The 12,477-nt window shown below is 38.6% G+C and overlaps 1 protein-coding gene across 1 annotated transcript in view; it reads right to left on the bottom strand.

The window, feature by feature from the left end:
• Positions 1-12,477, bottom strand: part of PLCH1 (phospholipase C eta 1) — a 171,969-nt gene that overhangs the window by 52,513 nt on the left and 106,979 nt on the right. The window contains exons 4-5 of the mRNA XM_070406941.1: positions 7,336-7,579; positions 1,676-1,805 (exon numbers count right to left, since the gene is read on the bottom strand). Coding sequence (XP_070263042.1) covers positions 1,676-1,805; positions 7,336-7,579 — 374 coding nt within the window. The remainder of the gene's footprint in view (positions 1-1,675; positions 1,806-7,335; positions 7,580-12,477) is intronic.

Here is a 12,477-nt window from a genome sequence, read left to right as displayed (position 1 = left end):
GAGAGATTGTTCCTGAAATAATACTAAGATCCTTGGTTCTCCCACCACGAGTATTTACAGAACTCCGCAAGAAGCAAGGCCCAGTAGCAATGTTATACGTACAGCAGGCCCAACAGCTTCTCCACTCACTTCTGGCTTGATAAGTTCTTTAAATCAAATGTCATAAAAAGAGACCTTTAATGTTTTTTTAAAACTTCTCTAAAGGATTTACTGTGAGCCCAGAAACATTTGACATACACATTTCCTGATTCACCCTCTAAACTGCTTGATGCATTAAACATAAAAGGTGTCTGAAGTGGAAAAATACAGAATTAAAAACAGATCAATATCTTATGTTTCTTCCTTATCTTCCAAAAAGTACCCAGAAAATCATTATTTTTGTAGACGTAAACTTTACCCTCCTCTGTAAGCTTGGCCTGTCTGATTCAATCAGCAGCTACCTCTTCAGTACTATAAACACCACCTACAGAAAGGATCAGACGGGGACGTGGAGTTCACAACAGGACAAAAGTGAGATGTCACAGAGAGAGCCAGGAACATGGCAAATCTTTTTATATAGTTTAAAGAGAATTCACAAAATACATGACAACCTATTTCTCCTCCTAAGTCCCTCACTCCATCTCTGGGATTCCTTCTACAGCATATCTCATTCCTTCCTCTCAGGCTGTCCTCTTGTGTAATGGGACCAAGTTCTCCACAATGCAGACCATATCCAGCCTAGAGTTTCAAATGGCAGGACCACTGTAAGAGGTCACAGATGGAAGCCAGCCTCCACCTTCCACTCATTGTTGCAACTCACCCCTCATGTTATTTCTGCCCTTATCCCCTCTAAGAGCAAGTGATTAGAAAACAAAGCACAAAACATTGTAACATATCACCCCCTATACTTCTTTTTAGAGGTACAAAACACCACCTACGTAGTCAATGAGAAAATCATTACAAATCATAGATTATGCATGTGACTTGCCTCCAAAGAAGAGCCTTCCCTAAATTCATATCGCAGTAATTACTAATAATCTAACATTGTCTTCACACCAACTCAAACTTAGCAGAGCTGACTTCTACACCTACGGAGGACTAAGTTTGGGCCCATGGATTTTTTTCTCATGGAATTGCCAACAGGGGAAGAGCATCTCATCTAATACCAACAGGCAGTTGAATGAACTTCGGGAGAGCTCCTTAAACACATTTGCTGATTCACCCTCTAACCTGCTTGATGCATTAAACATAAAAGTGATACAGCACTTCTGAGTCCCATAGATTCTGAATTTTAAACTCATCTGAAACAAAATAGAGGACCCTTGGGGATTTCAACAAGTGCAATTTCTTTTGCATGTCTTTATTCTGATCCTCACAACAGTCTGTGAGGTGGACAGTTGAGATATTGCCATCCTATCTAGGAGACTTGATCACATTTACTCCATTATTTGTCAGGTAAGATGCTTATGATCACTCTCTGAAAACAGCAACAAGGCATTTTTAGGAAGTGAAATTATGAATGAAAGTGTGTTTTTTCCTTGATGGAACAAAATGTCTCTCTTTGTCAAAGAAAAACAAAGCAAAACACAGCAGGTAATATTAGCTTCCCAAAAATTAGCCCTTTAAAATACCTGAATACACCAATAACCACTCTTGTGGATTTTACCTAAGGCCAACTGGATTGTAAAAAACGTACCTGAAACATTTGTCTGACTTTTCTTCGGGGTAGGTTGACATTTAGTTTATGCATCAATTGGTGTATCTCTTCAATATTCAATAAGCCGTCACCATTCTTATCAGCTTCCTCAAAGGTCTGCTTCACCCACATGCAGAAACGTCAAGAAAAACACTTGTGTTTTCACAAAATAAAAGCTGCTTTCTAACAGAACACTCAGAAGAAATTCTTTTAAGGAGGCTCTTAGTGAGCTACTAATAGTGACAACAGAAGAAACGGGGGAAGGAGAACACAAACAGGCGATTCCCTTCTCTGAGATGAGTCAAGCCACGCTACTCTGAGAGGTTCAACTCCAACATTGTTATCCAATCGGTTAAGTATCTCTATGATGTGGTGAAACCCCAACTATTCCAAGCTTAGGCCTTCTCCGTCTATGACCTTTCATTTCATATCTTTTTACCTTCACAATACTCCATGGTACACAATCTTTTCAATTCCCTTTTCTGAGTTCCACTCCTACATTTAGAAATTTAGACCATCTAGTTCAATCTCCTTATTCACATGAGGATATAAACTAAAGGAGCGGGAGAAATTTAGAAAGGATTAGCAAGGGAACCAGGTACATAGGGTAGGCACTATCATGAACATCATCGCCATTTACAGATAACAACTCTGAGGCAAAAAAGTAACTCTCCCATGTGGATTTGGGGCTGGAACCCAGCACCAGTCTGAGTCTTCAACCACATCACCATATTGCTTCTAATAGATATGAGTACTGCATCTGCCTCCAATTCAACATGTTCATACTGCAGAAACAGCTTGAATTACACATTACACTGGATGAATTTTTTTTTCCTACAGCGAATTAAGATTCATTATTCTCATTATTCATTCACAGTTGAAGTTTTCAGGCCTAATTAAAATGTAATAATCATGAACATTCCAAATCTGTTCCCTCAATTAATGTAATTAAATGTGAGTCCAATTAAGGATGTCATACTATTATTAAGACATTATCTAAAACCCTATCAAATTATGACAAAACCATATGAGAATGGTTCCCAAACTCAAATAATGTTCGCTATTTTTGACATCAGCTTCCTTTTTATCATTCATTAATTTCCTCTTTCCTTTTCTCTTCTCATTTAAACAAATATCAACTACTTCTGAATTTTTTAACTGTTCTGTGCAGTTCTTGGGTATATGTGCTTTCCAGGTAGCATATTTTCAGAATATGAAATCACTCAGTTATCAACTGGTTGATTCAAATATGGAAACTTTCTACTGCTAGTAAACATGGGCAATCAAGTCAGGTTGAAGAACTATTGCCTAAGCTGGTATAAATTCTATTTAGAGTATTGTAACTTTAAAATGTTAAAAGTAATCCCCATGGTAATCACACACAAAAATAGCCAAAGAATATATGCAAAAGAAAATGAGAAATAACTTATATATTACACTGAAAAAAAAGTCAACTACACACAAAAGAAGACAGGAATGCAGAAAATGAGGGACAAAAAAAGCCATAAGGCATACAGATAAGAAATAGCACAATTACAGAACTCCCTTCTTATCAGTAATTACTTCAAATATAAATGGACTAAACTTTTTGGTCAAAAGTCAGAGATTGGCATTGGTAAAAACACAAAACCCAACTATATGTTGTCTTAAGAGATGCACTTGAGATCCAGAGACACAAACAGGTTGAAAATAAAAAGATGGGGGAAAAAAAGACTTTCTATGTAAATTAGGGGTGACTATACTAATGAAAAAAGATTATAAGAGACAAAGAATGACATTACATATTTATAAAAGGTTTGGTACAGCAAGAAGACATCAATATTATAAGCATTTATGCACCTAATGACAATCAAAATATATAAAGCAATAACTGAAAAAGGGAATCGTTCTATAATAATAGTTGGGGGCCTCAATACCCTACTCATAAGAATGAAACAACCAGATAGTAGACAAGTAAAGAAATAGAGAATTCAGCACAATAAACCTAGATCTCACAGACACACACACAACAATCTATACAATAATAACAATGTGCAAATTCTACTCAAGTGCACATAGGACACTTTTTAGGATAGACCATATTTTAGGCCACAAATTAAGTCTTTATATTTAAAAAGATAGATACACAAAGTGACTTTTCTGATCACAATGGGATAAAGTTAGAAGTCAAAAAAAATCTGGAAAATTCACAAAACTGTGGAATTTAAACAATATACTCTTAAACAACCAATAGATTGAAGAATAAATCACAAAAGAAATTAGGAAAGACTTTCAAATGAATGAAAATGAAAGCACAACATATAAAACCTTATGGAATGCAGTGAAAGCATTGTTAAGGGGGAGATATAAAGCTATAAATTCTTACATTAAAAAACAAAAAAAGAACTCAAATCAACAACCTAACTTTACAACCTAAGAAACTAGGGGGAGAAAAAAACTTAACCCAAACCTAACAAAAGGAAGAAATAAGAAAAGTCAGTACAAAGATAAGTGAAATAGAGAATAGAAAAACAATAGGGAAAAAAAATCAATGAAACCAAAAGTTAGTTGTTCAAAAAGATCAACAAAATTGATTAACCTTAAGCTGGATGGACTAAGAACAAAAGAGAAGACTCAAATTACAAATATCAGAAGTGAAAATGAGAACATTACTACTGATTCTACAGAAATAAAAAAGATAATTAGAGTACTATGTACAACCATATGCCAACAAATTGGATAACAGATGAAATGGAAAAATTTCTTAAAACACAAAACCTACCAAATCTAATCACAAAGGAATAAAAAATCTGAATATATCTATAACTAATATAGAGATTGAATCAGTAATAAAAAAAAAATCTCAACAAAATAAAGCCCTGGTCTTGATGGCTTCGCTAGTGGATTCTACCAAACATCTAAAAACGAATACCAACCCTTCTTAAATTTTTCCAAAAAACTAAAGAAGAGGGAACACTTCCTCACTCATTCTGTGAGGCCAGTATTACTCTGATATCAAAGCCAGACAAAGACACAAGAAAACTACAGACCAATTTCTCTTATGATCATTGAGTTTTTAAAAACACTCAGCAGCCCTAGCCGATTTGGCTCATTGAATAGAGTGTCAGCCTGTGGACTAAAGGATCCTCGGTTCGATTCCTGACAAGGGTACATATCTCAGTTGCAGGCTCAATCCCTGGCCCCAGTCAGGGTGTGTGCGGGAGGCAATCAATCGATGTATCTTTCTCACATCAATATTTCTCTCTCTCTCTCTGACTCTTCTATTCTCTTTCTTAAAAAAATTATTTTAAAAAAATTTAAAAAGAAGAATAGAACTGGAGAACTAAAAGTTCCTGATTTCAAAACTTACTACAAAGCTACAGAAATCAAAATAGTGTGATATTGGCTTAAAGACAAATATATAGACTATTGGAATAAAATACACAGCCTAAAAAGAAACTCTCACATATATGATTGAATGATTATTGACAAGGGTGGCAAGACAATTTGATTAGAAAAATAACAGTCTTTTCAACAAATGGTGCCAAAAAGAAATTGGATATCAATATTCAAAAGAATGAAGCTGGACCCTTTACCTAACACCATTTACAAAAATTAACTCAAAATGAATTAAGGACCTAAATGTAAGACCTGAAACAATAAAAATCTTGGAAGAAAACAGAACAAAAGCTTCATAACAATGGATTTGATGATGATTTCTTATATAAGATACCAAAGGTACAGGTAACAAATGGAACTTCATGAAAATTTAAAAATTGTATGTATCAAATGACACTGTCAACAGAGTAAAGGCAACTCACAGAATGAAAGCAAATATTTTAAAATTATATATCTGATAAGGGATTCATATCCAAACAATGTAGAGAACTCCTAAAACTTAATGACCAAACAAAAAAATGCCAACCTGCTTCAAAACTGGGCACAGGACTTGAGTAGCCATTTCTCCAAAGAAGTTATATGAATGGCCAACAAGCACATGAAAAGATGCCCAACATCACCAACATTAGGAAAATGCAATTAAAAGCCCTGGCTGGTTTGGCTCAGTGACTAAAGCATCAGCCTGTGGACTGAAGGATCCCGGGTTCGATTCGGGTCAAGGGCATATGCCTGGTTGCGGGGCTCGATCCCCAGAGGGGGGCGTGCAGGAGGCAGCCAATCAATAATTCTCTCTCATCATTGATTTTCTATCTCTCCCTCTCCCTTCCTCTCTGAAATCAATAAAAATATATATATTTTTAAAAACTACCACCTCACATTCATTAGAATGACTACTATCAAAAGAACAGAAAACAAGTGTGGTGCAGATGTGGAGAAATTGGAACCCTTGTGCACTGATGGTGGGAATGTAAAATGATACAGCTACTGTGGAAACCAGTATGGCAGGTCCTCAAAAAATTAAAAATATAATTAACAAAAGGAAGTCAACACACTGAAGATGGCAGAACCTAGGTCTCCGTGACATCTCTGGGCCACTGATTAACCAACCCTGGAACTGCCCCATTTCAGATCTCTTGTTCATGAAAAATAAATACGCCTTATTGTTTAATAAATATTGCCTTAAACAATATTAGTATGGTTGCGTGGCTTGCACCAAAAAGCATTCTTACTGGTTCAGTATTTTTGTTTGTTTTTCCCAAAGGTTAGGAAGTTAAGAAGGAAACTAACAGAATAAAGCAGAAAAAGTTGTTCCTATGTTTGTTCTCTTATGAATCCAAGTTGCATTTATCTTCATGCTGAGAATACTGATGAAAGCTCATCAGCTAAGGAGTTCACACTGTCAAAACCCTTTTCTGGGCTGAGTATTTCCCCTCTCCTCCAACAATACCCCAGGTGAGGGATTACAGCCAGATTAATATAAATTTATCACCACTCTTGGCAAAAAATTAAGGCGCACATTCCAATGACAGCAAGGAAGTGGTACTACTCCCTACACACGGACAGGAGGCACATGTACTCTAAGGCCATTCAAAATGTGCAGAAGGAACAAAAAAGCAGTCTCATACCCTCACTTCACAGCTAAGAAAACTGAGGCCAGAACCACCAGCTCGATCCCAGCAGGAGAGGTGCCTTTCAGACCAAGTACATCAATCATTTAACTTGTTAGCACTGCAGAACCACAAGAATGGGTTTAACCAATAATGAAACTCGGCCTCCCATCTCTCAAGCAATTTACAGAGGATAAATGTTAAGTAAAATTTAAGTTCCCCTGGAATGTCAATCAGTTCCGTTTCCAAACTGTACTAAGAGAGAGGGAAAGTAGAAAGGAGCTAAGTCCTGGGTACATAATTGGAACTCAAAAAATATTTGTTAAACTAAACTAGCTATAACAAAGCAGGGTTTTTCTCTAATACGAATAAATGCTTTCCTGGTTATCTCATCTCTCTGGGGAAACTTCATTTTGGATATTTCTTGGAGCTAAATTCAGTCTGTTCTGAAGAAGTCTGCTTCTGACTTTATATACACTTGTTTTTATGTGTTTCACACATTCGTTTACTTTCTGTGAGAGTGAGGAGGAAATAGTGAGGGCTAGGGGTAAAGAAAGAAAAAAATTGGGGGAAAATAAGCATAGACTGATCATCACTTACACACACACACACACACACACACACACACACCACCATTCCACACAGAACTCAAACATAACATTTTCGGAAGGATATTGGTCATGAGTCCTTTGCCTTTTGGCAAGGGAATCTTCATCACTGATGCCGGCCATCAGGTACTTGAGGCCTGTGATCCAGGTGCGGGCCTCCTCGGGGTTGGAGGTGATGAGGTCCAGGGACTCCATGTGGTTACCATGGTAGATGGTAAAGCAGCAGCTGGGGTCAAAGTTCCCCTCAGCTTGTCTGTGGAATATTTCAGACTGCCGACCCTCGGTGACTTTGTAAATGGAGTCGATAAGTACTGTGAGGCAAGTGAAATACATGACAGGTGAAGATATGGACACAGACTTTAAAAAAAAAAAAGGAAAAGCAAAATCATTTTAAATTTTTAAAAATAAGCATGAACAAGGTCATTGTCCGTGAGCTGGGGTTTTTTAAGTCTAAATGTGACATGCAAGCCCTGTCACTTACTGCTAGGAACCTTCTCTACATGAGACTTTACCTTCCTGGGCAGACTAGACAATGCCCTCCCAGGTATTGAGTCTGGATGGGTTGAAATTTATGATAAAATGATAGATATGCCCAGTGGGGCAAGAAGACTGGTAGAAGAGGGAGCTAATAAATATGTCAAATTTACAGTTCACATATTTATGCAGGGAAAACATACAAAGACCTAGAGCCAACTTTGGTGTTTTAAATATGCATAAGAAGATAAAAAAAAATTGAAAGGAAAAAAAATTAGTGGTAACCAAATAGCACAGTTAAAAGTGATTGGCATTTATAGTAAGGATGCTATTATGAGAAGTAGAGCAGGGCTAAGAGAGATGGAAAAGAACAAGGTGGCATCCCAGGGAAAGAGGCATAAAGATGCAGAAGCATAAGGCCCACCCCAGAGATGCTGAGCAGGCCATTCATGCTGGACTGCAAAGCTCAAGAGGGGAATCCAGGAGTAAAAGCTGGAGGGGTAGTGAGAGGCTAGATTGTGCAGAGCCTAGAACAATAGACGAGAGATTAGCACTATTTATGCAGTGGGGCAGCACTGAACATTTGTATCAGAGAAGCACTACAAGGAATGTTATGTACTTTAAACTAAAACAATATGTTTTATTTGCTTCTTTATAGATAAACATAAATCAGAAGAGTTGCATATCCTGTTGATTGCCCACAAACACCATCCTCTTCTCCCCTCTGCCTTAATAGCAGAGTCCCAATTTTCTTCTGGTATTCTCATGGTCCCTACATGATTCAGGAAAATGAGTATGTGCCCAGCCCCAGGGCAAATTCTGGTGGGGCTCAGCCACTGGGGTGTCCTCATTCATATTTCTTACGATTGATTTAGGTGTGGGAATGCATCCTGGCTCTAACCAAGGAGACTGGGGCAATGTGCCATGAGTCAAAGGTCTAGAAAGAGGTTCTTCTCTTCTAAAAAGGAAGTAAAAGAAGAGAAGCTTCCTTTCTGCCTCTTCACTGTTATGTCAGGTTGTGCGGCCCAGAACAGCTGAACCCTTGGTTACAATGCACCAGGGACAGAGCCAAGAGCACTCAACAAAACAGAACTAGAGACTCAGTACCCCATACCTGGGGTCTGCCAACCTCTGGGTTTCTTGTCATGTAAGGTAATAAATTTGTTTGTCATGTAAGCCTAATTTGGTCCAGGTCTTCTGCTACTTGAAGGAGAAAGCATCAGAACTGATCAAAGCAGAAAAAACTAGCAAAATGGAAATTGGTTAGGAGACTTCGCAACAGGCCACCAGAAAGGAGATGAGACCCTGGACAAGGTTCGTGTGACAAGAGGATGGAAGGAGCAGATGAGAGAGGCATTACAGGAGACCACGGGACTTGGTGCTGAGTAGAAGGTGTGAGAGACAGGCCTTAACAAGGAGTCAGATCAAAGCTATTTTACTTGATTTCATTAAAACAATTTTCTTAACTTATTAATCAGTCAACTGTGCTCAGAAAATGGCAAAACACTTTAACTGATCTATATTCATAACATCCATTGGATTTATGATACCCATAAACTTTCATAGGAAAATGAAAGACCTCAGGCTATAAAATCTCATATGCCAAGTAAAATATATATACATATACATGCGTGTGTGTGTGTGTATAATGTCTCCAACGCAGGGGAAATATTAACATTTATAGAATTCATGAACAAGAAAACTTTTATGGATTTAAATTCCCCAAATAATTTAAAAAGCAAAAATGGTGGAGGAGAAAATGGCGGAGGCTTAGACGGACGTGTTGGTGCTTCGTCCCGGACCAGATAGGGGCGAGCAGCTGAAACGGGTAACAATCAGCCCGTTCAAGCTGGGGAGGTTCAGCTGAGAGACAGTCTGCAGCCAGGAAAGACAGAAAACTCCTAAAAAATGCGGATGGTTAGAGATTGAGGCTGAAACCTCCCTCTGGGCGCCAGCGCAGCGGCGAGACCGCGCCATCTCAGGCAGCGTTTACCAGCATCCAGAGATCGGCTACTAACCCGGAGGCAACGATTCGCAAACAGCGCGACTGCAAGAGCCAAGGGGAGACCTGCACCCCTCCACGGAAAGATTCAAGCAACAGCGGCCTCCTGATCACCACACGCTCTGCCTGGGGAACAGTTGCTGCGTCTGAAGCTTCCCTCCACCAGCCAGAAGAGCCACCACAACTGTGAACAGCACCCGTCAGAGGCCCTGCTATCAACAGAGGAGCCGCTGCTACCACAACCGCCCAAGGAGCAACCACAGACCGAGGAGCCACTGCCACCCAGGGAGCAGCCACTGCCACCTAGGGTCCAGCCACTGAACGATTCAACAACTAGTAATGTCAGTGAGATCAAACATGGGTAGACAAAGAAACCCCCAAAGGAAAGAAAAGGAGGACTCGCCAGAAAAGCAGCTAAGTGAGACAGAGATATGCAACATGACGGAAAAAGAATTCAGAATAAGGTTCCTAGAGTACATGCACCGGATGTTCAAGAAGCAAGAAGAAACAGATGAAAAACTCAACTACGTATGCAAGAAGCTAGAAGAAACAGATGAAAAAATCAACAACTTAAGTAAGTCCCAAGAAGAAATGAAGAGCGACTTAGCTGCAATAAAAAACATCATTGAAAGTATCAATAGTAGACTGGGAGAAGCGGAGGACCAAATCAGTGAATTAGAAGACAAGGAAGCAAAACACACTCAAACTGTACTGCAAATGGAGAAAAAAATTAAAAGACAGGAGGAGAGGCTAAGGGAACTCTGGGACAACATGAAACGAAGCAACATACGAATAATAGGGGTGCCAGAACAACAGAAAGATGAACATGGATTAGAAAACCTATTCGAAGAAATAATATCAGAAAACTTCCCTGAGGTGGGGAAGAAAAAAGTCACACAAGCCCAGAGAGTCCCAAACAAGGTGAACCCGAAAAGACCCACACCAAGACACATCATAATTACCATGGCAAATGTTCAGGATAAAGAGAGAATCTTACAGGCTGCAAGAGAGAGACGGAAAGTAACATACAAGGGATCTCCCATTAGATTATCAAATGATTTCTCAACAGAAACACATCAGGCCAGAAAAGAATGGACGGAAATCTACAAAGTGATGCAAAGCAAAGGACTGAATCCAAGAATACTCTATCCAGCAAGGCTATCATTCAAAATTGAAGGGGAAATAAGAAGCTTCACAGACAAAAAAGGGCTAAGGGAGTTTATCACCACCAAGCCAGCCATGCAAGAAATGCTAAAGGGACTGGTGTAAAAGAAGAAATATCAAGCTCAGAAAGAAAACAGCCACACACACACACACAAAAGAAATGGCTACAAACAAGTACCTTTCAATAATAACTTTAAATGTAAATGGACTAAATGCTCCAAATAAAAGACATCGAGTGGCTGAATGGATAAAAAAACATGACCCATACATCTGCTGTCTACAAGAGACCCACCTCATTGGAAAGGACTCACACAGACTGAAAGTGAAGGGATGGAAAAATATCTTTCACGCAAATGGAAAGGAAAAGAAAGCTGGGGTAGCAATACTTATATCTGACAAAATACATCTCAAAGTGAAGGCCATAACCAGAGATAAGGAAGGCCACTTCATAATACTAAAGGGATCAATACAACAAGAAGATATAACCCTGGTAAACATATATGCACCCAATGCAGGAGCACCCACATACATAAGAAAACTTCTGGAAGATATCAGGGGAGATATCGACAATAACACAATCATAGTAGGGGACTTTAATACACCATTGACATCACTGGATAAATCCGCTAGACAAACAATCAGCAAAGAAACAGCAATCCTAAATGACTCACTAGATCAGATGGACTTAATTGACATCTTCAGAACACTACACCCCACAGCTGCGGAATATACATTCCTCTCAGGTGCTCATGGGACATATTCAAAAATAGACCACATATTGGGTCACAAGCAAAGTCTCCACAAATTCAAGAAGATTGAGATCATAAAAAGCATCTTCTCAGACCACGATGGCATAATGTTAGAAATAAACTACAATAAAAACAACCCAAAATACTCAAACACTTGGAAGCTGAATAGCATGTTATTAAATATTGATTGGGTTACCGATGACATCAAAGAAGAAATTAAAAACATCCTGGACACTAATGACAATGAAAACACAACAATCCAAAACCTCTGGGACACAATGAAAGCAGTCCTGAGAGGAAAGTTTATAGCTCTACAGGCCTATCTCAAAAAACAAGAAAAAATGGTAGTTAATCATCTAACTCTACAACTCAAAGAATTAGAAAGAGAGCAACAAGAAAACCACAGAGTGAGCAGAAGGAAGGAGATAATAAAGATTAGAGCAGAAATCAATGACATAGAGACCAAAAAAACAATACAGAAAATCAATGAAACCAAGAGCTGGTTCTTTGAAAGGATAAACAAGATTGACAAACCCCTCGCCAGGCTCACCAAGAAGCAAAGAGAAAGGTCCCAAATAAACCAAATCAGAAATGATAGAGGCGAAATAACAACAGACCCCACAGAAATACAAATGATTGTTAAACAATACTACGGGCAACTCTACTCCAACAAACTAGACAACCTGGAGGAAATGGACAAATTCCTAGAAAAATACAACATTCCAAAACTCAATCAGGAAGAATCTAAAAACCTCAATAGGCCAATAACTATGGAAGAAATTGAAGCAGTCATCAGAAAGCTTCCAGCAAACAAAAGCCC

Source organism: Myotis yumanensis, unplaced genomic scaffold (assembly GCF_028538775.1).
Source record: "Myotis yumanensis isolate MYYU_CA2020_CCGP unplaced genomic scaffold, mMyoYum1.0.hap1 SCAF_2, whole genome shotgun sequence".
Taxonomy (NCBI): Eukaryota; Metazoa; Chordata; class Mammalia; order Chiroptera; family Vespertilionidae; genus Myotis; species Myotis yumanensis.
The sequence above is the reverse complement of the archived record's forward strand: the minus strand, read 5'-3'. Positions and strand labels throughout refer to the sequence as shown.